This window comes from Caloenas nicobarica, chromosome 2, assembly GCF_036013445.1.
Source record: "Caloenas nicobarica isolate bCalNic1 chromosome 2, bCalNic1.hap1, whole genome shotgun sequence".
NCBI lineage: Eukaryota > Metazoa > Chordata > Aves > Columbiformes > Columbidae > Caloenas > Caloenas nicobarica.
This window is the reverse complement of record NC_088246.1, coordinates 124,754,012-124,780,591: the sequence shown is the minus strand read 5'-3', so window position 1 is coordinate 124,780,591 and position 26,580 is coordinate 124,754,012. Positions and strand designations below refer to the sequence as shown.

At 39.0% G+C, this 26,580-nt stretch overlaps 1 protein-coding gene across 1 annotated transcript; it reads left to right on the top strand.

The window, feature by feature from the left end:
* Nucleotides 1-1,372: 1,372 nt before the first annotated feature.
* On the top strand, nucleotides 1,373-25,706 carry LOC135985876 (kinesin-like protein KIF20A). The gene is made up of 18 exons (XM_065629555.1): nucleotides 1,373-1,504; nucleotides 2,606-2,680; nucleotides 5,454-5,573; nucleotides 6,479-6,617; nucleotides 6,714-6,898; nucleotides 10,326-10,422; nucleotides 10,893-11,090; nucleotides 11,172-11,283; nucleotides 12,984-13,055; nucleotides 15,067-15,213; nucleotides 15,826-15,991; nucleotides 17,305-17,475; nucleotides 18,125-18,264; nucleotides 19,500-19,665; nucleotides 21,228-21,345; nucleotides 21,426-21,493; nucleotides 23,111-23,230; nucleotides 25,431-25,706. Exons 1-18 carry the CDS (start codon nucleotides 1,373-1,375, stop codon nucleotides 25,704-25,706), a joined length of 2,502 nt encoding a protein of 833 aa, XP_065485627.1.
* Nucleotides 25,707-26,580: the final 874 nt, after the last annotated feature.

The window sequence follows — 26,580 nt, the reverse complement described above, 5'->3', positions numbered from 1 at the left end:
TCTTTTATAAACAAGTTTTCTGTGGTCTTTTGAGTGTGTTTCTCTTCTTACCTGCCTCTGACTTAAAAACAAGGACAAAATACAACTTCGCATCTGGGTCTTGTACTTCACAGAAATAAAACTTCATCTCCTCACCCTCAGAACAGACAGGTTCACACCCGAAGGTTCCCCACTCTCTACCGGACAGGTGGATGATGAGCTTGCTGAAGGTGATGAAGGAGTTTCCCCCAGCGCGGTTCGCCCCACTCTCCGCAGTACGTGGTTCGCTGGACCCGTCCCGGTTCTGCCTTCGTGTAACCTCAACGCTCCGTGATTTATTTGTTTTCTACTTAGCTCACGACGACACTGCGTAGCGTCGAAGCGGTTACATAACACCCACGGTAACTTTACGTAACCGTTTTGATGGAAATGTTTAGGTACCTGCGTCCCCCCCTCCTCCCGCCTCGCACGCCCTCAGTCAAGCAAGGCACCCCTCTCCCGGCCCCTAGGCTGCCCCTGCCGGTGTCCCCTCGGCCGTCCAAACCTCACCTCTCCCCCGCGTGCTTATCAACAAGCGATAAATAAACCCTGCGTCACGATCGCACGCTGCGGACGCTCCCCCCGCCCCCCCCCCCCCCGCGCCTGCGGCGGCTCGGCGCTGGCGGCGCGCGCCTGCCTTCTGCTGTGCGGCGGCGCCCCCTGCCGGCCGCGCCCGTCCCCGCACGGGCCTGTCCGCCTCCGCCCGCTCCCTCCCGTTCGGCCAATCAGCGTCCGCCGTCCCCTGCCCAAATGCTCCCTCCGCCGCCCGCGAGGGGCTGTTTGGCGCGTTCCCGCGCGAGGCGAGGTAGCGGCGGTTGGTGCCCGGCGGGGGGCGGCTCGGAGCCCCGCAGCCCGTCCCCGCGGCCCTTGCGCTGAGGAGGGTCCTCCCGCCTGGCGGTGGCTGCCGCGTTCCCCCGAGGCCGTCCCTTTTCCCTGTAAACGGGGCCTTGTCCGAGCCCAGGGCTCGCTGCGGCGGGGCACGGCGGCCTGGGCGCGGAGCCCGGGCAGCGGGGCCGTGGTGGCCGAGTCTCTGGCGGCTGCGGAGTGTGGAGCGTTTCGGGGGTGGGCGTCGCAGGCTGTGGCCCAGCACGCAGGTGGATGGGAGTAGTGCCCCACCGAGGCCGTTGGTGTGCTTTCACTGTGTGTTTCTTAGAATAACCCAACTGTCTTTTTTTTTTTTTTTTTTTAACGTTCCTTCATATTCCCTTATTGCTTTAGAGGACCATACTTTTTTCAGAAGTGCTTGTTTGTATACAAGCTACCCTGATTTCTGTTATGCTCTCTGTGTATTTTTGCCTGTTCTGTGAGAAAATGAATTTTTTTTTTTTCCTTATGAGTTCCTTTGCATAGAGCAATGGATGATGAGGGGAAAAGCTATGTTTCTGCAGAAGTATCTGATATGCTGGACTCAGTTTCTTTTCTGAACACAGAGGGTAAACCCTCACCTATGGAGTCAACAGTACTGCCTGATACAGAAGAACAGGAGGTGTGGATGGTTTTGTAATATGTCTTCTGATTATGCCTTTTTTTTTTTTAAGCTTTGGCAAAGTTTGGTAAGAACTGCTGCCCCCAAGATGGGTTTGATTTTTCTGCTTGCTTCTTATTGCTTACAAACAGATCATAGCCACTAGCAAATGCAGGTGGTCAGTGCTATACGAAGTGTTGTACTAAGCTTTTTACAAGAAAGTAAAGGACTTCAGTAACTGCACTTTGAATGTAGTGTGACTGTTCTGTTCTTTTTAGTGAGCCAAAAAAGGAAATAGATCCTTGTTGAAAACTTATTAGGAGCTTGGAAATAAAATTCTATAATGCTGTGCTGTGCTACACTTTTGAAGATAGTATAGCCATCTCTGCTTTTTTAGAAGATAGGTTTCCCTCAGGTGACTTAATTTTGTATGATTAGTGGAGTGCTGGTCATGAGAGGGCTGTGGAGAGCTATGCTAAATCCATCTGCTGAATGAACAAGTTGCCAAACTGGGGACTTTAAAGCTCTGTGCAAAAGGAAGGAATGCTGGGATTCCTCTAAAAATCTCACTGCTGTTATTGCTTCACCTGTATGGGGAGGCCTTTGTATAATGGTATGGGGTGGAAGAGACCGCTTTAGCAACTGAGAACTGTTTTGTGGTTGTTACTGTGAGGAAGATGAGGAGCTAGTGCCTGGATGGTAGTAATGAAGTAGTCTCTTGAGGCTAAGAATGTGTCAATATATTAACCGAACATGCCCTGTACAAAATGGAAGTGCAGTACTGCACAGCAACTGTCAAAAAATACAGCTTGAGTTCAATACAGAGGCAGACCAGAAGGTGGAAGCAGTGCAGTTTATGCTTCTGGTACTGTACTCTTTTTAATTTAAAATCTTGGCTTTGTCATAAAAGAACACAGGGAGTGGGGGCAGACACAAAAAAGGGGTTACTTGAGGACATTAGGAGGTGAAGAAGCAAATGAAAGCTTAGAATCTGAACTTCACAAGTAAGGAGAAAGGCAGTAGGATAAAGTAGCTAGTACTGCATCAGAGATGTATGCTGATATGATTTGAGCATGTTCTATTTTAAAAGTGGCCATTATAACTTTTTTTTTTAATGAATAGGCATATCAACCTTTGAAAGTGTTCTTGAGAGTGAGACCCTTTTCTGTAGCAGAGCTTGAAAACCATGAATCTCAGGTTAGTTGTAGAATTGTTTTTCTTCTCCCAGAATGAATACCTAGTATTGTAAGCCAGGACTTTGTTTTTGTAAAAATTGTGTACTGCTTTCAAATAGAATTAATGGACACCTGCATAAATGTAATTTTAATTTTTTTTTTTAATCACAACCTTTACTGTTTTGATTTGCCTGGGAGAGAGGTGCACACCTGTAGCTCTGCAGAAGTCTGCTAGCTAAGTTATTTAAAAGGTCATGTCAGTCTTGACTCTACAGTGCTCAAGAAACAAAGGAGTTTCATGCAAGTAATTGTGCATTTCTAGGATCCAACCACTGCATTTCTTTAGAACGCCTGAATGGTCTACTGCCTGGTCCCGGTGATTTGCTGTTCTTCCTGTCAATTTTTTCTACAACCTCTACAGCTTATACTGTCAGATTCAGATGCTTCAGTGTTTTACACACACAGAATGCTCTTCCTTCCCTACTCCTCATTGTGAACACTGATACAATGAATTCATTCAGCTGTCCTTGGAGGCCAAGGTCTCTGCAGTTTATCTCCCACCCCTCATGTTTGCAGTCTCACAGGCTCTTTGATAGACCTCTTGTTCCTGACCTATTCAGAGAAAGATTTAATATTAGTTATGATTTGCTTCTTGCAATTTACTTTTTTTTAAAAAATGTATTCTTGCATTTAATCTGCCAGAGTTGGAACCTTTGTAATTTTTTTCACTTGGATTATTTTTTTTTCTCAAATTCCATTTGCATTTTCTTAGGCAGTTCTTGTTGAGTAGTATGCACTGACACACTTCCTGTTAGGTATTATTCAGCAATCTGAGCAGGCTGTAAGGGTAAATTGATTTACAAAATCAAATTATGAGTCGTTCATATCTTATTCCTATTTGGAATGGGAAGTTTCTGACTACATGATGGTTAGTGAGAATACCTGTTCTTAAAAGCACGGTGGGAGGAAAAAAGTGTATGTTGAAGCTTGTACTAGATCTTTAAAAAACCTCTTTTCTTCATGTAGTTCATGATAAAACAGTTGATCTTCCAACATGTTAGCTGTATAACCTATTTTGCATGATATGAAGACTTTTTCCTCAGCCTCGGAAAACTGTGAATGCTTGAAAGATCTTCAACATCTTCAATATTTTCTACTACTGATACTCTTAACTGTCACCTGAATCTGTGAGGGAGATACTTGTTAACAAATTAAAAAAGCAAAACCAAACCAAACCAAAAAACAACCAAACAAAAACCCCTTCCTATTTCTATGATCAATGAGAGGTCAACTTAATTTTTAGGTCCCTTTTTCCTGCCTGCCGTGCATAATTTTCAGGAAAGCATCTTTATTCAAAATATGCAACAAGAAAATAAGAACTAGAACTCAAGCCCTATTTCTTATAGCTGTAGACTGATGCTTTAAACAGAGAGACAGTCAACAGGTTAACTGATCTGTTGTTGCTTATGGAGATAATGATGTATGCAAGCAAAGCTTAAGAGCTCTGGATAAAAATATGTACTCTTGATACCACTGCCAGTGATTCTCTTGAAGTCACCTGCTGGAGAGCAGGAGGTTGTCATCTTTGGTTTTAAATGATGTGTGCAGTGCCAGAAATAGTCAAACTTCCCCCACCTTTCCTGTGGGTTTAGCTGGGGGAGACAACGAGTGTGACATGTTACTGGCGGCATTCCAGCTCTGCAGATCTGACTCCTTCAAGGCCTCTCACAAGCTTCTGTGAGGCCAGTGGCAGATGATGGCACATGCTGCAGATGCTGGATTCTTCTGAAGCTCTCTAGGATTCAGTGCATCTGACCAGAGTTCTTGTTCCTGGCAATGTGGGAGGAATGTTAAAGAGTATATGGGTTTAGAGCCTGGCACAGTAAGCAAGTGATTGGTCTAAATTCAGTACCCAGCTTCTTAGAGCTTCTGTACCAGTTGATAAATAGATTTGTTAATTGATACTCCTAGGAAGAGCGGTACTTCCTATGTACATGCTACACATGGATTATTAGTCTTACCAGCTCTGGCCAGCCCCTGAACATAAATATCAGATTTAGTTACAGTCAATCCTTGTGGCTGATGCTTCAAGACACTGTTAAGCTATACTGGTAGTTCAGTTTGGTTTTTGGTAGCCTGTCTGGTGTAAAATAATTTTTCTGTGATGCTGCATTTTACATTTATCTAGGTAGTGAGTGCTAAGTAACTGTATCTCACCTTTACTTAATTGAGAAATAGCAATCAAATTACTTGAAACTAGTTCAGTTTCCTTCATTACTGATAACACCATCTATCAATCAAAGGATGATGCTTCAAACTTATTTTACTTTATTTATGCTGGTCATAGCTTGTTTCACACTGAAAATGATTGAAGTATAGAAAGCCATTAGATTTCTATATAGCTTTGTTTTCAAGGCTAGGATTGTGTGGGCCACAATCGCAAAATAACAGTTTAGAAAACTTTTTTAAAAAAATTACTGGAACGAATCATAGAGAAATTGTAAACCTCTTAGAAAACTCCAGGTGATTGCCTTAACTTTGTCTGCACTCTGGCTTTCATGTGAAGTAGCTATATCTGTAGTTGTTACACTCCTTGAGAGATTACCTGTAAATTTTGCAACTCTTTGTAACTCTGGTAAATAGAAGAAAACACTGGGGTATGGGTTGTGGTGTGTGTTTCATTGGTTGTGGTGTGTTGTGTGTTTTTTTGTTTGTTTTTTTTTTTTTTCTCCAGATAGCTTTCTTCCTGAATAATTTTGTGTGGTGTTTTGGTTTACCTTGTCTTGTTTTTTAAGGGTTGTGTAACTATTGAAGATTGCCAGACAGTAATGCTTAGTGCACCCAAAGAGTCCTCTGCAATGAAAAACAGTGAAAGAGGAGTTGGTCATTCTGTGCACAGGTTCACCTTCTCTCAGGTAGGCAATTTTTTTCTAGTTTTTAGTTATATATATATTTTTTTTCCTCCAGTGTAATGATAAAAATAGAATTTTCTGCTATATCATGCAATGTGATTTCTTTTTTTCTTCTTTGAATTACATGTGGTGGTACACGCCTTAAAACCTCAGGCTGCTTATTATTTACTGTTAGGCTGTCAAGAAAGCTATGTTACAATGGAGGTGCCTATTTTATAAGACAAGGAAGCTTCTTTGGCAGCTCTGTTTTCTTTGAGAAGCAACAGAAACTTCTTGTAGGCACAGACTTATAGGGGTTCTGCTGTTCCTTCAGATGCCTTCATCTGGGAAGTGCTACAGGAAATCATCTGTTAAAAGGGACTTATGTAAGCCTGTGTATATTTGAAGGAATAGCAGCCTAAACTTGCTATACTGGAAGTAAATTTCTTAACTCTGTTACCTACTCCAAGAACCTGTGTTCTTACAATGTGACAGGACAAACAGCTCCAGGCATCGAGTCATTTAGACCATTGCAATGTTGATCTTCTCAGCAATTGTGGGTGACTGGTATTGAGTGAGAAGGGAGTTGCGTGTTACTAGCGGAGCTCTTGAAAGTCTACACTAAACGGTATGTGCTCAGTAACATTCTGAGCAATTTATTTTAGGAGCAGGAAAATATTCAGAAATAAGTGCAAGCCTAATTGCCTCAGAATTAAGCTGGCATCCTTCGAGAACCCAACAGAAAATGTTGAATTAAAAGCAATTCAGGCAAGACAGAAAACTAAGCTGGTATCTCCTACTCAGCTTGCTATGAAAAACTAGTCACTATTAATCAATGCTTAATATTTTGATACATTAAACTTCTTTGTGCCATTTATCTCATTTTTTTTCTTTCTCTCTTTTTTTCTTTAATTCCTCCCTTCTGCAAGGTCTTTGGACCAGAAACTACTCAGAGTGAATTTTTTGAAGGCTCAATGAAAGAGATAGTAAGAGCATATGTTAACGGAGTGAATGGACTTGTGTTTACTTATGGGGTTACAAATGCAGGCAAGACATTCACTATCCAAGGTATAAAATGTTTGCCAAAAAGTGTATATAACAACCAAGTAAAAATCCAATGAGAAGTTTATATGAATGTCTAAATTTTGTTTTCTTATTTTTAAGGGACTTCAAAAGATTTTGGTATTTTACCTCGTTCAGTTGATGTGATTTTTAACCACGTAAGGGGAAGGCAGTACCTGAAGATGAACTTCAAGCCATATTTGAGCAATGATGTTAAGAAACTAGAAGAAGCACAAGTTAAGCAAGAAGAAGCCATAAAAAGTGCTGTTCTTGCATCACTGAAAGAGGTCAGTGACTAAATACTTCCTTGTTACTGAATGAAGCTGCTTAAAATCTGCCTAACAGACTCTCTTTGATAAAATATCTGTTTTACTATCACTACTTCAGATTTAATTAAATCTACAGTACGGATACTTAGTGAACCTTGGAATAATAAGGCAACTGGCTCGTTTTGGAGCTCAGGGTAAACTGGAAGAATGTTCTGCAGCAGGCAGTACACAGGTCAAACCAAAAAACATTGCAAAGCCAAAGCCTGGATTTCTGTAGAGGAGCAGTTCTGACATTGCGGTGATGCTAGCCCTTGAAAAGTCTCTGAGAGCTGACCTATCTAAAACTTACTTCTCTCTGTTAAATTATTCTTCTTTTGGGTCAGGTTCCTGGACTGGATCACTGGGCAGTTGTTCAAACTCCAGGACTAGCTCAGAAGAGATGATGGCAATGTTTTAGCAGGGGCAGAGAAGAAAGCAAAAGTTTGTAAACCTGTGATTTATGTAACTTCATAAAGAAACTTTTGTGATACAGCAAGTGGAGTGAAATGACACAAAATGAATTTCCTAAAAGGATTACAGTCTGCTTTAGAGGATAGTATGTATCTTTAACTCTGATTATCTGAAGAACTGTAGGTAGAATAGAGAAGTCTTTACTGTGGCAGCTTCCTGTTCTCATTGTCTAGTAATTTCTATTTCCAGTGTATGAAATGGATCTCACTGGAAAATGGGCACCCTTGTGTGTGTGACTGTTCTAATACTTCTAAGCCCGATTGCAAATTGTCACAAGATGTCTGGCCTTTTTTCCATGCGTTCAGAACATTTTCAACCTGAACTGTGAGCCTACTGCATTTTGGGATTATCATTCAAAGCAACTCTGAATTCTGGGAAGTATAGAAGTAATGATTTCCTGGGTTTTCTTTTTTTCTGTGGCCTTTAATACCATCATTGGTTAAATACTCCAGTTAGGTCTGATAGAATCTCTTTCTATGAATTAAATTCATATGCAAAGTTCCACTCTAAATTCTATTGCTTAATTTAAACTGGGCAAACTGAACTTCATTTAGTCTGAGTCTCGTTAACTTTTGAGGAAAGACCTTGGATGAACAATCTAAAAGATGTGTAAGACTGTATTTATTTTGAAAGTGTCTTAAAAGCTCACTCACACTTTGTGTGTATGCACAGGGGGTGAGGGTATTACATCAAAACTGAGATGGTCAGGAGGGTAGTAGGTAAATATTTTGAAAAACTTTATGGAACCTACAAGCTTGCAAGAAGGAAAAAGCAGGAGCTCAAGGTCTAGAATAGGAGGTCGAATATCTGATTTTGAAGATAGCTATATTTTACAAATATTCCTTTCTGTTAAATCACAGCCTGACTTTATTAATAGTTTAATTACTGGATGTTGTAGTAGGTGATCTAGATGCTGATGCACTACAGTGAAAAGCAAGCAAGACTTTACCATCAGAAAGGTAAAAATGCATCTGGAAAATAATACAAGACCTTGCTTGTGTGTTACAATGCTTCCACGGTGATAGCTCAGCTATCCCCAATACTGAAGCTGTGCTTCTTCACAGCTTGTGAATAGCATTGCTGTTCAGATGCTCACTCAGGCTTGCAATCTGAGAGCAGATAAGGTTTGGTGGGCTTGGTTTTGGTTTACATGGATTTCTGTAGGCCCTTTTCCCAGGCTCGGTTTACATGTCACGCAGAAAGAGCCTGCTGTTCCTTTCATTTTCTCAGTTTAAACTGCTCCAAGTTACTGCAATACCCTTGTATTTTAATGTTCTACTGTCCATGTTCTCTATAAACTACTGCTGCAAAAACTCTTGCTTGGCATGGTTAACACCTTCTCTTTCCTTCCCTTCTCTTGTTCTATTCACTGGATTAAATACTGTTTTTAACTGGATTAAAAGCTGCTTTACTTGCATTCCTATTCCCACCTGTCTTCATATTCACTATTAAATATCAGCTTCTGTCGCTGGCAAACAATGTCAGTTCCTGTTCCCACTTGTTTGCAGGCAGTCATCTTCATGTTGTTTTCTATATTTAGTCTTATGATTTAAAGAACAGTATAGCAATGTAGCTAATTAACTCAATTATGTTGAAATACCTTTACAAAACCTTATGTGCACAAGTACTGTAGTACTGGGTTTTTTTAGATTCCATTACATTTTTGACATGCATAAATGTGCCATGTGTCTTGGTCTATTACCCTGCTTTAGAATTATGCTTTGTACTTTACAAACAGAATAAACAGAATCCATGCTTGTGGTTATACTTGAGCAACATAAACATGTAGACAGTGCAGTCTTTGCAGAATGGTAATTTATAAAATAAATGACAACAAAATCATATGCTGTTTATCTTTAAAATGGAAGATCTGAAAGTATGGCTTCATGCTTTTCTGTTTGTAAAAAAAAATCTGGTTTTGAATATACCAAGTGAATGACATAGGCATCAGTAGACAATCCATAAGGAGCTTAGCACTGCGTTCTAGTAGCTAGAACATGAAGGTTTACTTTTTTGACTCTGTTCCCCTCTACTACTGTAAGATGACCCTCTATCAGGATTGGGTTTTGGGAAATCAGGGTAAATGTCCTAATGAAAATTTGTATCATGTATAAAATATGGAGAGTGAGGTCGTGTTATACTCGGAGATGTTGAGACCTCTAAATAGTGGGAGTTGCTAATTCGTTATATCAGTTTTCCTAGGGGTAATACAAACCTATGCTTTGACAAGTCTTGGCAGGTTTTTAAAATAATTTTGTCGATGTAAAGAAATTCAGCAAATGTGTGTACTTAAACTGTGCTGTTATGCGCAAAGGCTTTTTAATGGCCTTTAAATTCACTCTGAATTAAACCAACATAGACTGTTGGTTTATCAGATCTTTAAGTCCTTTATGAAGCCATCATTTTACTCTGTTTGAGGTCTTTAAGTTTGACTTAAACTCACAGACCTGATACAAGCCTGTGATTTGCAACAAGCAAGCCAGTTAGTAATCTCTGCTGCTTTAGTCTCTCTGTAGCCCAGTATCCTGCTGTCTGCCTCTGAGAGAAACTTACTTTTCCTGTTCTTTTGGTTGACTGAAAGATTGTTCAGATTTGCCCAGTAGTTCATAAAGGCATTCTGGGCTGTCACAGTCTGACAGAGGATCTTTTTTTCTCCTAGAACTGTAAAGCCTCCTATATTAGCAACAGTTGGGCTCCAAACCGGGTTGCTGTGAGTGGCAGAAAACAACAGTCCTTGTGAGGGGAAGAGCACTTACTGATTTTTGTTTGTTATTGTTAAAAACATTTCATTTGCAGACAGAATAAGAGGGGCTTAACATTTAATACCACTTCAATATTTAAAACTTAAATATGGAAAGCATGGTCATTTTTTTTTTTTACTTCTGCTATCTCATAGTCTGTTCATGTCAATGTAACTGTCTCTTATTTTCTCAAGGAGACAGAAAGCATCTCAAATACTATTACAAATGTGTGTGGTGTGGAGTCGACTCCTTCCAACTGTACTTTGAAAAGTCTTCCTTCTGATTTTCTAGGTAAAATACAGTGGAAAATTTTTATGGAAAAAAAAAGATAGTAATTTAGGAATGTGAGTGGTTATATATTGGTGTATTTTTAATTATCTATACTGTACTGCAAAGTAAACACATACAGTTTTTTAACCAAATTTTAATGGCTCAGCTCAAGAGAAAGAGTACCAATGTAAAAAATATTTTGGTAGCTTTGCTCCTTTGCGGAGAAGAGGGAGGCTTAGTTCTGCAAAACTAATGTATAAGCTGCTGGAAGCTTGTGGTAGAGGGAGGCAATAGCTCAGAATTCGGGCATATTCTGGTTACTGGTGGCTGCTGAGAAGTTGAACATTCTTGGGTAAACTCAAAGTTACGCAGTACTGTGTATCTGAATTGTGCAACACAGATATATACACACCTCCTCCTAAAAGGTTGTATATACTGCAATTAAAATGCATTTTTTCCGATGATTGAATTCTTTCTCTGTTTTGGGTTAGCAGAGAACAACTTTGTTCCACTTGACATGTATAAGACTAAAATACACCAAAGAACACAAGCATCTGTGTGGATTTCCTTTTGTGAAATTTATAATGAATATGTGTATGACCTGTTAAATGTGTTATCTACATCAAAAACTCAGAAGCGCAGAGTCTTAAGAATTTGTGAGGATCAAGGAGGAAATTCGTATATTAAAGGTAATAATACTGTTTTATGACCTCAGCAGTTTCATAGAATTTATTTGGTCAGAAGTGTGTGTAAAACATCTCTCTTCACAGACTTAAAGTGGATTAACATTCAGAGCACTGAAGAAGCCTGCAAAATACTAAAAATAGGAAACAAGAACCGAAGCTTTGCTTGTACTAGAATGAATGAGCAATCAAGTAGGAGGTTTGTTCCTCTAGTTATAAGTGTACTCTGTCTCTTCTAAGGGGGGGAGGAGGAGACTTCAGAATATCTTTGAAATGACCTACTCTTCAATAATAACCTAAGACTTTCCTTGATTATTCTGGTTTTGTTATGAAATTCTTTCTGGAAGAAAGCTAGGAGAGGACCTGTGACTTTAACAGTAGCTGGACTTGGGTAGCTATTCATGGCTTTGGACAACTAAAAAGACCAAATCACATTCATTTTTGAGTGCCAAAAGGGCCACACATCTTGGCAAATGCTAATGGTGCTTAGTGGGAATAGCTGTGTGAGGATGTTGAAGGAAAAGCTGGATAATTCTTCATCACTAGCAATATAATTCTTGGAAACGTGGACCCTGTCAGTAGGGGATGTAGGAAGGAGCAAGTCATGAAGTACCTTGGAGTGCTGCTAGATTATTTAGATGCTTTTAGTTTGCTGTGTCCTTGCCGAGCTTAATTAGTATCTTAAGAATTAAGCCCCTAGCTCTTACCCAGCTCTGGGAGAGGGATCAGGGAGAATCTGGTTTAATGGAGTGGAAGGAAACAGAGAGGGTGGTATACTTTCTGTTGAAAATGACATATTACTTGATTTTAATGCCGTCTTATTAATCTGGCCTTTAAGTGTGGAAAGGCCATCTTGTATATTTAGTTAATATAGTGTTACTAAGCCTGCTTTTTCTCTAAAAAGCAAGAGTTATGCTGTTCTGTGTTAAAGACAGCGGCCATTACACTTCGTGCTATGATTCCACCTGAATTTCATCATGCCCAAAGTAGCGCAGAAAAGAATTGTGTGCTTTTCTGCCTAGAATGTCCTCTTTTTACTTCAGAGAATATGCTGACTTCCACTTAGTTTGTTTCTAAATTGTGGTTTTGTTTGTGGTGGTGGTGTTTTTTTGGTGTTGTGTAGGCTGGTTTTCTTTCTTTTCTCCTTTTTTTTTTTTTTTCTCCTTAGAAACCAAACAAACTTCATTCTTAAATTGGGGAGTGGTGCTGAGGAGTAAAGCACTGCCTTAACTCTATGCTAGAGAAGTCTGCTTTTTGTGCTGCTTGATTTACTGGATACACTGGGGACAGGACACTTCTGATTCTGGGATTTTTCTCTTTAGTTTCAGACAGCATGTCTGCTGCCTTTGTAGCTTGATGTCTAAAACAGAAAAACTGAATAGTCAAGTGTTATAAATTCAACCTTTGTAGAAAGCAGAATAATTTCACAACTGATCGAATAACTGTGTATATTGAAGTAGGCAAAATTACAGGACTGGTGAACCTTGACTTATTCCCAACCCCTTCTACCTTTATTTCTAATAATTTAGTTCTTTCAGACTTACTGAGTTCAAATACTGTCTAAAGTTTTTATATGAATTGCCTACCTGGGTACTCATCTCCTGATCAGTAGACTTAGGTGGTCTGGTTTATTCTTTCTCTAAGACAGCTTGTAGTCTTCATGTAGTATTTTTCCCTCTCCTGTATTGAAAGAGATGGAAAGTCACAAAATACAACTTTTATAGCTTTTTTTCTTCTGCTGAATAAATGCATTCTGAAGGCAACTAATGTAAATGAGTGAATTAATTCTTGTTTGTTTTTCAGCACTGAACTTTCTGTAGAATACAAATTTTACTTTGCTTCAGTGACTGCTTTATTTTCATAATTGTGGTTGTTAAAAAGGATTTCTTTCCATTCCAGTCACACTATATTTTCAATCAGGCTACTACGGCTAACTGATGAGCCTCAGCCACATGTTCTTGGCGTTTCAGAGTAAGTGAATGCTTCAGCTGATTATGAGAATGTAAATATTTTAGAAAAGTTGATAAGGTGTAAGTATGCTAAACTGGTGAACTTCCTTTTAATAAGTTGTCTGAGAGCCAAGAAGGAAGTCAGAGCTGCATTGGCTGCATCTGACTGGAAACCTGATAGAGACAGGCATAGAAGTGTTTCCCTGTCACTTGTATTCTGTTCAGGTTTGACAGAAGGAGCCTTTTAAAGTTCTGTTGGTAGTACATAAATTGAGGGAAATATATGTATATTGCCTTATATAATAGAGGGGGTGGGGACAGAATAATACTATATAATACCACACTAAATCTTCAGATGAGTAGAAGTCAAATGACTGGCTGACAGAAGCCAATCTTTAAAGTCAGCGGAGCAGCTAGTGCTGAAGACCAAAGGTGCAAGCTATGGCAGTGTATCTTTCTACTTTGAGACTAAACTAGAGTTACAAGTTGAATGTCTTTTTGTGGCAGCAGATTTGATGTGCTCTTGGAATGCAAATTCAAGCCTATTATCCAAAAAGAATGCAAGTGACATGCTCCGGGACTCCTTCATGGTACAATGTACAGTAAGAGGGGATCGTCAGTTGATTTGCTTGAAAGCTGTTCTCCTGATCCAAAATGCTAGTGTAGGTGCTCCCAGTAAGAGCAGTGCCAAGTCCTTACACTTCTCTGTTCTTTTGTGATTTAGAGGAAGTGGCCCAATCTTTAGGCTTCAAGAAATTTAGATAGCCTTTTTAAAAATTTTATTTTCCTGATTAATTGTCCATTTAGTTTGATATGGAAAAATGAGGATAGTCCTGTAAAAGAGTATTTTATTTCAGTCTTAGCTCCTACTGATTTCACTCTTGTCTCTGCTGAGCAGAGACGATAATATATCTCACTGTAACCCCTTTTAATGTGAGGCATTACGATAATAAATACTCCAAGGAAAGATAACTTGGGAAAATGGCTACATCTGTATTCTTTGCTGTACCTTGTCTTGGTGTATTCCTCTGGGAAAGCTTGCAGCAGCTGTTAGATGAATGACAAGAGTTTTTATGTTGCTTAAGAAAGAAAAAAGCTCTTTGTCTTGTACTGAAAAGGATAAAGATCGTAAGATCATAGCCTTTCACAGAGTTGAAAAATGTGCCTTGTTAATATGTATGTTGTAATATGTACTTATTTCAACTCTATGAAAGGCTATGATCTTAGAAAGGTGGTGTTTTATGTAAATAAATGTACGTATAAGTGAGTAATAGTTGGGTTACATGAAGTATCTAACTTCCAGAGTTTCTGTATTTCAAGAGCTTTCTTCATATTAAGTGATTTAATCCTGGATAATCAAGGAATTTATTTTTTCTGTAACCCATTGTACCATGAGGGACAATTCAGTAGCCTGAGTTTAGCAGCACATAATTGCTATAGCCAAAGAGCTCTAAGATGATCTGGGAAGGACTTCTGGCTGCTTATTTGCAGCAGGAAACAGGTGGTTTTCCACCCAAAAGAGGCAGACCGCAGCGTAATGAAGCGCACTACTGTCCTGCAGTCATCTCAGTGCTGGACCTGGTGAAGGTGATGGTTGAAGTGCTTCTGTAGTATAGCCCCACTATGCAAAACTGTTTCATAAACTCATCTTGTCTGTACTTTAGGACTGCAACAAAATTTGCATTCCTAAACTGAATTCTTTCTGTAAGAATGCCTGCAAAGTTCTAAATGAATGCTACAGGCAGACTTCTTTGAATGTGCTGAATAGACTACCTTAGGAGTAGCAATCTTGTTCAAGTATCTCTGTATACAGTGGGAAGATAGGTTAGTGCTGTTATCCTAAATACCTTGTGTAGTGCCTTCTGGACAAAACATCGACATTAAAGTACAACTTATTCTGTGATCTAGGTAGGCTGAAATGAGTCACTCATTTAGACTTTAGACACATTAAGAGGTCAAAAGACATGCAGTTCTGGTTTTGTACTGTTTAGAAATAAGTTTGTATGTGTGTTCTGGATAATTCTTTCATGCAGGTTGTCTTTTTGTGACTTGGCTGGATCAGAGAGGTGTAATAAAACACAAGCCTTTGGAGACAGACTAAAAGAAGCAGGAAATATTAATAATTCTCTTCATATCCTAGGAAAATGCATTGCAGCATTGAAGCAAAATCAAAATCCAAAGTAAGTGACAAGTCGTAAACAATGTACCAAGTTTTAGGTTGAAACTCTAAGTATTCCTTTATGTTTGTGCAAGAGATTCACATGGTCAGAGGAAAATGGAAATCTACAAAAGCTTGTAAGCCATCTTTATTACAGGTGTCACTGGAATACCTGAAGTGAACATTCTTTCTTTAAAATTGTTTGTGGAGAATAAAAATGAGCAATTAGCAGCAAATTACCAAGCTTTTTTCAGCACGTATGTGAGCAATACTCTTTGTGTACAAAGCCCCCATTTTGTTCTCTTCCTTTCCACCTCCAAATTATGCAGGTAGATTCATCAGACATTTGACAGATGTCCTATACTTAGCCTTTTGGCTTGTTCTAGTATCTGTTTTCTAGTACTGGGGAACTGTGATGCAAACACTATACTACTTTTAAATACTTCAGTTTGTTGGAGAGCTTATGAGATCCAGGAAGGACCTTGCTCTTTGATGTGAAATAGCTTAGACTTAAATATGAGTATCTTACTGGATCTCTTTCTTGAAAGAGAGGAACAGAATTAAGCAATGTTACAGTATCTCACAATTTTTTGTTGTTGTTGTTTCACAATTTTATTATTCTTTTATCCATGAGGATGAAGCCAAGCTATATTCCATTCAGAGAGAGCAAATTGACTCGTCTGTTTCAGCCATTCTTTTGTGGAAAAGGCAAAGCTTGTATGATTGTCAATGTTAATCAGCATGCTTCCACATATGATGAAACACTACATGTAATGAAATTTTCAGCTGTAGCCAAACAGGTAAGTGTGTGTCTACTTTCTCTGCTATACTACATTCTTTATTACTAATGGTTTGTGAAATGATCAGGTTGCATGGACTTGAGTGTGATTAGGACCCTTGATGCATCATATTAATTATTCTGCATGTGGCTTCTCTCTAAAAGGCTTCCAGTAGTCTTGCCCATCCTCAAACCTATTTGTGGTAAGAAGTGAAGATAGCTGCAGCTGTCTGTGGCTTGTTCAATTCTACACCACTGACATTCTCTCTAAAAAGTAGTCAGAGCACTTTCAGATATGACTGGTTATACTGTTTATCTGAGCAAATGCAAGATTTTGATTTCAGCTTTTGATGGATTGTTTAACCTGTGTGCAGTTGTATCTGTTGGCCAAGATGACAATTGTTTCAAACTTCTTGGACAGCTAGCGATGGTAGTAAAAGAACTAACCTCTTATTTTGTAGTCTGAATGAGATCTCTTGTGCCTGCATTGCTCCTGTTTGTCAAAGTGCAAGTAATTAATAACAAACAAAAAGGGAATACTTTTTTTGTAAGGTAATGCTTGAGAATAGTGTGCTCCTCTCCTTTGAAGGCAAAACGCCCCCTGCTAAATCTACATGCTTTCAGACTTTTTTCTGCTACTTCCCCGTGTCAACCTCCCATTAAATTCACCACTAGGGTTTGATGTGTGGTCTTATGTTCATTCCACTTCCCTGGAAGCTGCTTCTTGCAGGGACTGCGATGGTGGACTGTGCTGTGTTTCATGGCAGAAATAAAGTCCATTTCTAGTCTGGAACCATGGATTAGTTCTGATGCGTTCCAAGTCTGTAATGACATGTGTAGTACAATATCCAAGAGAAAGATTTTTCTAATTCTGTTTGGCTGTAACTTTCATCATAAGAGCATTGAGGAGACAAGCTTCTCTGATATGTTGTCCTGTGACATACATACTTAAAATCGTTACATAACTAGCATGAACTGCTGAATCCTAGTCACAATATCTCAGGAAGGAGCAAATGTTTTAGCGATTTGCTGCTTTTTGTTAATTTTCCAGGAAAATACACCAAAACCTTGTATTTTAGAGGGAGAAAAACCACCTTTCTAGACGAGCATACTACATTTCTTAGTAGATAATCTTTCTCATTTTCACTTTGTGAAGTCTTACGTTTATATTGATATTTTTGTCTGCTAAAAGACATGTAAAATTTTTACTGTTCTCATAATCATTAAATATAATGTAAATAGAACAATGTGTTCTTTCCACTTCTTGCTATTATTCTGGTACCTGCAATATTGACAGCATTGATAAATCACTGCATTCAACTCTGTATTTTCCAGGTAATCCAGACAATCCTACCCAAAAACTTTGGTTATTTTCCACCCAAGCTAGTTGGAGGCAATAGCAAATCTGTTGTGCACTTTGATGCTAACACATCTGTAGATGACTTTCCTGACAGTACTGAAACCTTCACAGAAGAGGAAGTGGACATCACCATTCTGAGTCATGAGGTAGATACATATCTACTCAAAATTGTACTCAAGAAAGCCATTGCTATTAGTTCTATTATGAGAATATTTTACCATAAGACATGTGCTGGAAGTTGTATCAAATGAGAACTGTAAGCTTCTGCGCTGTGTCAGGCAGACCTAGACTTAAAGTGGTCTGGTTCTGAGGGAACAAGTGCAGCTCTGGAAAGCTGCCTGCAGCTTTCTAGTTAGGCCAAGTGCTAAATTTAGAAATCAACTAATTGCTCAACAAGAAGAGTAAGGAAGCAGTATGTGTGTTTAAAACAACATAATTTAGGTGTGGGAATAGCAGGAACAAGTTAAGGTGCAGCATTTTTTAAAAAAAGCTATACAATCTAATAGCAATAAATGTAAAAATCAAGTAGGCTTCATGTTTAACAGTTGTACAAATTAATATGTAAATGCCAAAACAGTAAACTTTTTGATAGTGGAAACCATCAAGATACCAAAAAGTTGCTTTTGCAGTAGAAAGTCATGTTTGAAAATATCTAACCTTTTGTGTAGCTCCCCTGAAAATATAGGCTTGTAGAGATGCCCTCTGTGGATGGCTGTCTCTATGAATATTTCATTTGGCATGCATATCAATATGTGTTTCTAGCTTGTTTTCTGAACTGAAATATGTTAAATTTAGGATCTCTTGAAAACTACGGAGAACCTAAAGGAGAAGCTAGTTGCAGAAAGGCAAAGTAAACTCCTTCTAGAGGTGAAGATACGTAAAGAGATGGCAGAGGCAATGTTCCGACAGCTGTTGGAAACAGAGGAAGCCTGGAGGCAAGTCATATCACAGTCCTCTTCAAGACTGAAAGGATTCCACATATATAAATGCATACATTTATATTTACACATATATATACAAGATATGCATACTCATTTTATCTAGAGAAGTCAGAGCTGGACAGTTTCAAAGCTTCTGATGAAAAGAGAAGGAACATAAAAATAAACTTGTACAGATCAGCCTCTTCTCAATGAAAAAGTAATTCTGCTTTCTGTTGAATTTTTGTTTAATTTGTAATAACTGGAGATTGTCCTGACTTTTTATTAGTATGTAGCAGATGTGGAAGATTGTTACAGGTACTCCACTGAGACTTGTGATTGTTCCAAAACTTACACTTGGTTATGTTAATGTGCATGCATGTGGTTAAGGTAGTTTGAATTGTATCTATTTGAGTTCTCCTGGGTTCTTGCTCCTGGATGACTTATGAACCACCATTAGCTTACAGTTTTATAAACTGCTGTGGTTGCCTGCACTCATGTTAATAGTTTTTTTTCAAGTGTGTCTAGATTGCTCAACCTGAAATCACTTCCTCTTAACTCTTCTCTTTTCAAAATCAGTTTCCTGCTGTTTGAATTGCTAACAGAGGCTATAGCCCCAAGTTAAGTTGCCAGCTGAACACACTATGGTTTAGCACCTGCACTGACTTTAAAACTGTTTGGGTGCCTTTGGCCAAACACATGAAACAGCAGTGACACTTTGACTCTGAGGTGATGTTCTGTGTCACTGCTGGGGCATTTTTTTTTTTGTGACAGAAGTAATGTGTAATGTATTGAAATAATTTGGCATTTGTCTTTAATGGTGGGAAAAACAAACCAAAAAAACCCCACCAAACCAACCAACTAAAAAACCCCCCACAATCAATCAAAGAAAAAAACCCCAATTTAAAAGACACCCCCAGAAATATGCCTCAAATGTCAGGTCTAATTGTGTGTAGTCATTTCTATCACTACATGTTGGTAGATTTTTTTTTTAATACAACTTTTGTTTGATAGACCTTAAGTATGTGTTCTTCTGTAGCACTTTTCTTGGTATTTGCCAAGTAGAAGTTATGTGTTGGTGCAAGTCTGTAGGAGCACTGAGAATAAAAAGAAGAAAAAAGTACTTCTTGGTTCCTTAACTTCACTCTTTATGATTAGGTTAATAACTTTGATATTGCCAGTTGAACACATACAGTAAAATTGTGATAACTGGAATGCTAATATATTAAATAAAACTAACATGTTCTCGTCAGCAACCGCTTGGAAGATATGAAAGACAGTTATGAAGAAAAACTGGAGAGCAAATTTGAAATGTATAAAGAGGCCATCAAGAAACATGCTTACGTGTGTGCAATGGAACAAACTGAAGATAATTACGTTCCCATAGAAGAATTTCTCGCTGAACAAGAGAAAGTTGAGGTATGTATGACTTGACTGCTACTAAAAAAATGTGTGCTAGCCTCTCAACTCTGAATTTTGCTTTTCCATAACATAATTGTTTGGGAATTCTAAATATAACAGTGAACAGTGAAAATATCTAGCAGTTCAGGCTCTCTGGTTTGGTGTTCAGTGCTAACCATAAGGATAGAGAGATCTTCTGTCTAACACTACCTGTAGTGTATACCTAAACTTCCTGATCTTTGAGGGCACAGTTCAATTAAATCCAAGTCGTCTTTATCTCTGTAGTACAATGATTGGAACACCTAGAGGGATGGTGTATACAGCAGTCTGCCTTTGTAGAGATCTTGGAATTGTAGGGTGTAGAGTAAAAAGCTAGTCTGAAAGGGCTGGTAGGGCATTAAGTACAGGGTGGCTATTTTAATTATTAATGGATCTCTGCTCTGAAGGTCTAGAGGAAGGATTGTGGGATAAGAAACTGTGATGAGAAACCAAGCTTTATGCAGGAGAGAACTTAATCTCTTGAATGTACTTATACCTAGAACTGCTCAATAAATTGCTATTCTTTTTGCAACTCAGCCACGTTAGCCATGTGCAACTCCATCAGTCTTCTAACCTCTGCATAGGTTAGAATATAAGTGCATCCAGGCAACAGATGAGGCCTGTGGATCTCAGTCTTTTCAGGAAGTCTGTCGTGGAAGAATAGAACAATTGTGGTGTACACCAGTGGTGCTTGCTCATTGCACTCTCCTGTTCAGGGACCAATAAGACATCTCACTCCACTGGTAGGCAGGTTCCTTTCAATACATGAGGGAAGTGGGTTTCTGTAATGGCCTCTATTTTTCCAACTCCTTCACATTTGTCTTTTTTCCCCCATTTAGACTCTGGTTTTATATTGACTTAAGCCCTAGCTATACCCTGTGTTGGGGTGGAGGAGAAGACTTTTAATAGTGCCATTTGTATTTAAAGCTGCCTCTTAGACTGGCCACAGGGCTGCATAAGGGAAGACTCAAAGAACAAGATGGTCTTGGTAGCAAGTAAGATAAGAAACTGATGATCTGTAAGATGTAAAATTCTTGATTGACAAAGGAGGGCACAACATGAAATCTGAGTGGGCAGCTTCAGAGAACCAGAATTAGATGAATAATTCTTGTTGAAAGTGACTCTTGTTTGATTTCTCACACTGAAATACCACCCTAGCAATCTGACAGGTACTGAAAAAGAACTTGAGATTAAAATTTAATTAATGAAATATGTTGTTCTTTATTTAGCAAGCTAACTGGCAACAGTGCTTACCGCAGGTCCAATGAAGTTTCCTTTCTGCCATATGGTTACTTTTAATACAGTCTGGAAATCTTCAGACTGGAAGAGTTGACTTCTGTGTAAAGTAACTTCCTTCAAGAAGGTCTTGTGGTCTGAGTGTTATTCCTTTCTGTGTTTTCTCAATCATAACCATCACAATTTCTACCTGAAATTATTTTAAAACTGAATATACATGTGTAGTATAATTGAAGGACATGCAGTAGTGCATCAGGTGAAGCAGACATTTAGACAAATTCCATCACATGCCCTTCTTTTTTCAGGACAGAGAGAATAAAATACTGCAATTGGAAAGGCAACTTGACGAACAGTCAGGGAGGCTGTTGGCTCTGGGAAGTCCAAATCCAGATATACCGACTACTGAAAACAATACGGAACTAGGTAGGAATATAATCTGGATATTCAAGTTCAATTTACTTTGGGTACTGTGTATAAGCAAACAACTTTTCTTTTGCCTTTAGATCTTATGAACAAGACGATGAAGAGAGCCAATGAAGGATTGCAGAAACAATGCAAAGAGAGAGAAGAGGTAGTTCTTGCTTAGTATTTAACAAATCTGAGGATAACAGTCCTAAACTCTGGCATGGTTCAATGCTTAAAGACCTGCACTGTAGACAGCAGCGTGAAGATTCCTGCAAATGGGTGTCAAGTTTATAATATAGCCCAATTGTGGATGACTTTTGCCAGAGACTGGCTGTGTTCTGGCTTTACTCTAGTTTGTAAAGGCATCTACTACAGTAACAAGTCACATGGTGAACATGATGTGAGTTGGAAGCAGGGAAGTATACATAGCCTTGTATTGGAATGTGTTGTTAACATTGCTGTCATGGCCTTCCTGAAATGCTGCCTGATCATGCACAGGGCAACAGTTGCAGAATGTGGTAACAGGTTAGACTGAAAGCCAAATTGTGCCTTAAACCAGTCCTTTTTGTAAGTACTGAACTCCACTATCCTCTTAAACTTAAGGAAAGGGTCATGTCTCTGTTCTTCAAACAAGATCCTTGTGTTTTGAATAACATATAGAGGTGGAAATTTGGAGCTTTAGGCTGTGTTATGGGAAACAAATATTAATTAGTTTTAGGTATGCATTTTTAGTCTACGCCTTGAATGAACTTCTTGTAAGGCTACAGTTTCTCCTGTTTAAAGAGGATGGGGAGGAGGGAAGAGACAAGCCTTGTTCCTTTCACTAATAACAAATAGGAGTAGGGGTTGGAGAAACAGTTCCAGCTGGTTCTAATAAACCATATAAATGGAAAGGGAACTTAAATCTGTTCCTATTGAGAAAATATACTCCAAAAATAACTTTTTCCTTACCAAGTTTAATGTCTCGTGTTGTGGCCCTGGCATTTGTTTTCCAATCCTGTTCTTGAGAGCTCTACAGCATTTTCCATTTCCTATGTCAATTTCAAATTTTGATGCTAGAAAGAAACCTTGGCTTCTATGCTTGCTTTGGGGATACAGTATTGTTTTGTGTGGCCTGAAAATGTTAGAATGATGGGATTGCTGTCTGGCAATAACTGCAGGGAGAGCACTTGAAAGCAGTTGGTTCCATCAGTGCCCTTCTGCTGCTTTACCTTACATATCTGTGCATGTGTGATGAGTAATTCACTACTCTTTTTTTCTCCTTCCATCCCATTCAGCCATTAAATGTGTGCAAAGGGTTGTTTTTAGCAATCTAGATGTTTTCTCTCCGTGTAGAAGTAAATTAATGATACAGCATTAATTTTGTTGGTTCAGAGTTTCTTTTCCCTCTCAGGACTTAATCACAAATATTCCTATCAGAAAGGTGAGGTCTTCTGCTGTAACTGCTCCAATTCATTATATGAATAGTGTTAATGAGACGAGCATTGTTTTAACTACCCTTACTGAAAAGGAGCAGGCTGTTCTAGAAGTAGCTTACTCTGTGCTGCTGTTCTTTGATTGACAGATCTGTGTAAATCTAGTAGCTTCATCACACCAGGCATGATGGGTTGGAATACAGGAGGTTGAGAGAAGCAGACTTTGTCTTCATTGCTTTGATCTTCTAGTTTGCACTGTTCAATATGAAATAGAAATGCTAACAGTGTCTGTATGAGTTCTAGTCATAAACAAAATTCATGTAAAACATGCTGTCTTGAACTTCAGTGTGTATGGGTTTTATTTTCAGCTTATAAAAGCTCTGAAGCTTAAAATACAGAAATTAAATGAAACCCTGCTAGAAGTTAATGAAGGCTACAGAAAAATGGCAGAGGAGAACAGTCAGCTGAAACATACAATCATGCTCAAGGTTTGTCAACACTTCAAAAGCAACTTTAGTATGGCTTTTATCTATAGATGTACTGGGTGTTTCTGTATATTTGTACATGTAAATACACTGTTCAGTCTTAAGGGATGAGATGCTATCCAGAGGGACCTGGACAAGCTGAAAAGTGTGCCCATGCAAACTTCGTGAGGTTCAACAAAGCCAAGTGCAAGGTCCTGCACCTGGATTGGGGCAGCCCCTGGTATCAATACAGGTTGGGAGATGAAGGGATTGAGAGCAGCCCTGCGGAGAAGGACTTTGGGGTGCTGGTGGATGAAAGATTGGATATGAGCTGGCAGTGTGTGCTCACAGCCCAGAAAGCCAACTGTATCCTTGGCTGCATCAAAAGGAGCGTGGCCAGCAGGTTGCAGGAGATGATTCTGCCCCTCTCTGCTCTGGTGAGACCCCACCTGGAGTCCTGTGTCCAGCTCGGGTCCTCAGTACAGGAAATACATGGCCTGTTGGAGAAGGTCAAGAGGAGGCCACAAAAATTATCAGAGAGATGGAACACCTCTCTGGTGAGGAAAGGCTGAGACAGTTGTAGTTGTTCAGCCTGGAGAAGAGAATGCTCCAGAGAGAGCTTTTTGCAGCCTTTCATTACTTAATGGGGGCTGTAGGAAAGATGTGGACAGACTTTTTAGCAGGGCCTGTTGCAATAGGACAAGGGGTAATGGTTTTAATGTAAAGGAGGGGAGATTCAGGGTAGACATGAGGAAGAAATTTTTCACTATGAGGGTGGTGAAACACTGGCCCAGGTTGCCCAGAGAGGTGGTAGATGCCCCGTCCCTGGAGACATTCAAGGCCAGGCTGGATGGGGCTCTGAGCAACCTGATCTAGTTGATGTCCCTGCTCATTGCAGGGGGTTGGACTAGGTGACCCTGGAAGGTCCCTTTCAACCCAAACCATTCTATGCTTTTACTTAAGTTGTTGGGGTGTTTTTTTGTTTTGTGTTTGTTTTTTTTTTTCCCCATACCTAACTTCCTGAATTATGAGCTCAGAGCCCTTGTGTTTTGCTCCTTGACTTTATATCTCGTAAGATGAGTAATTTTTCAATTTAAGTGATAGACTTGGTAATTCTGTGCTGACAATTCTTGCTAATCTAAAGATGCCACAAAATATTGTCAGGTAAAGAAAATACTGCTTGTAACTCTAGTCGCGAAGTGTTTTGCTGAGGGTAAGCAAGCTGTCAGTGCACAAATGTTAGTGCAACAAGACCTAAGGATCTATGGCAGGGGTGTCAAACTCATTTTCACTAGGGGGGCCGCATCAGCCTCACGGTTGCTTTCAAAGTGCCAAATGTAATTTTAGGACTGTATAAATGTAGGAGTAGTTACCCCTGGTGAGAATGAGTTTGACACTCCTGGCTTTAAAGCTATGCTGACAATCCTGCAGAGGTGGCCAAGCTGGACAAGAGATATAGGCAGGTAAACTACTTAATACTGAAATAGAATAAATCTTTCTTACAAAAGCAGGGACTCCATAAAGTTGACAGCATTTGACCTTAAACATCAACTAGGTTCTTAAATAAAAAAATGAAAATGTTGACCTCTTGACACTTTGCATCTATGCCTCATTCGTGATCTGCAAATGAAGAAATGCAGGATATAGTACTGTTTAGTGAAGTTTTTCTTTGAACATTAAGTTCACTTCTACATGCTTTCTAGTTTAAGTCTGAGACTGAAAATTATTCATCTTGAACTTTGTTTCTTAATTGTTTCCAAGACATAGGAAGGTGACCTTTTGTTAACCGCAAGGATTAGAGAGCATCTTGAAGACTCTGTGTTCTGCCCACTCAAAGCATTTACTCAGTCCTGGTTAGCAGACTTATGACTATGATTAGAGTTTTGATTTGACCAGTTTTGTTTTCAGTAATTGCAGCTTAGGACAGGAAAGCTACTTTTATTTGATTCCTAGAACAACAGCAGTTCTTTGCATAGTGTGGCTAAACATTTTAGCATCAGCTTCTTCAGTCAGACTTAGTCTCTAACTGGATCTCATGGTCCTGTAGTTTGCTGTTCCCTAAATTACATAGAAGTAATTCGGAAGCAATAGGTACTGAATAGCCATTTGGCACAGTAATAGCAGGGGTGTTTACTGGTATAATCAAATAATCTGCAACAGAAAATTAACTACATGAAAAAGACTTTAGAGTGTTCACATGACTAACACAGGCTTATCCTCATAGGATCAAGAAATGAATAGTCTTCAGAACTGGGCTAAACGTGTTCTTGAGCTTGAAGAAACAGTCTCTTCCCTGCAAAAAGAACTTGAGGAACGGAAAAAGCATTTTTCTATAGAGGAGCTAAAACAACAAAAAGCCAGGAGAGGTTTGTTGGCTAACCTGAAATCCACAGTAGCAGCCACTGCTGGTATGCCTCTTGGCAAAGGCTGGGGGAAGTATGAAGATGCTTCATCCTCTTCAAGAAAACAAGTACTGTGGGCTCATAAAGCAAAAGAATGATATTGGATTAATCGAAGTGTGCAATTACTGGGCTGCTTTATCAATCTTAAATTGTTGGTGGCTTTTTCTCACTCTCAGATGCCATCTTCACTGTCATGTTAACTAACAGAAAAATGTTTAATACAGAACTGTTTTAACTGAATCAGGGTTGAATTTAGTATGTAAGTATATGTAAGTATGTACTTTATAAGTATAGACCTAAATTTGTCCTTTTAATGTTGATATAGGGATTTGATTTGAGAATTATATGATTTTAATTCCTGAGTAACTGCTATCATGGTCTTCTGTACTTATAAGTGTATGATTCATGTGAAGTGGGATGCTCCTCATCTGCTGCTGATTACCTTTTTAAATTAATTATTTAGTTTTCATTGTTGATTCCTAGAAATCAGATGGCTTGTAAACTTAATCTCAAGTAGTTAAAATAGTTTGGTTCTTCAGTTAATATTCTGGCTTTGACATGGAAACTCTCATCTTGGGACCAAACTGAGCAAATTGCTAAATATGAGGCCTCATAGAAGAGGCAACACAATGAAGTTTTATCTGGCTCCTTGCTATTTTTCAGCAAACTTGGCTTTGTAAAGGAACTTGTTTTAATGTCATTTGAATTTCTGCTAAGAATATGTATTAAACTTTGCAAAATCTATTTATAATAAAGTTTTCCATTGTGAACTTAAGCTCTGACTGTTCACTTTATAAAGGTGAGAAAATTGGTGAAATCAAGATAAGATCATACACTTAGAGGCCAAATGAGCTTTGTGCTTGACATATGATCTTACGATGAAAGAATCATAGCACTGATTATATTACTTATTTTTATTGAGTAAATCTAGGAAGGAAGACTTGGAGCATGACAAAATTCAAAATAGCTTTC

Excerpts from the sequence above, each read along its gene's own strand:
- LOC135985876 (XM_065629555.1), top strand. The coding sequence starts at position 1,373 with ATGGATGATGAGGGGAAAAGCTATGTTTCTGCAGAAGTATCTGATATG. Across the intron at positions 11,284-12,983 it reads AATGAGCAATCAAGTAGGAG|TCACACTATATTTTCAATCA; the intron begins GTTTGTTCCTCT and ends TTTCCATTCCAG. Across the intron at positions 15,214-15,825 it reads AAGCAAAATCAAAATCCAAA|GATGAAGCCAAGCTATATTC; the intron begins GTAAGTGACAAG and ends TTTATCCATGAG.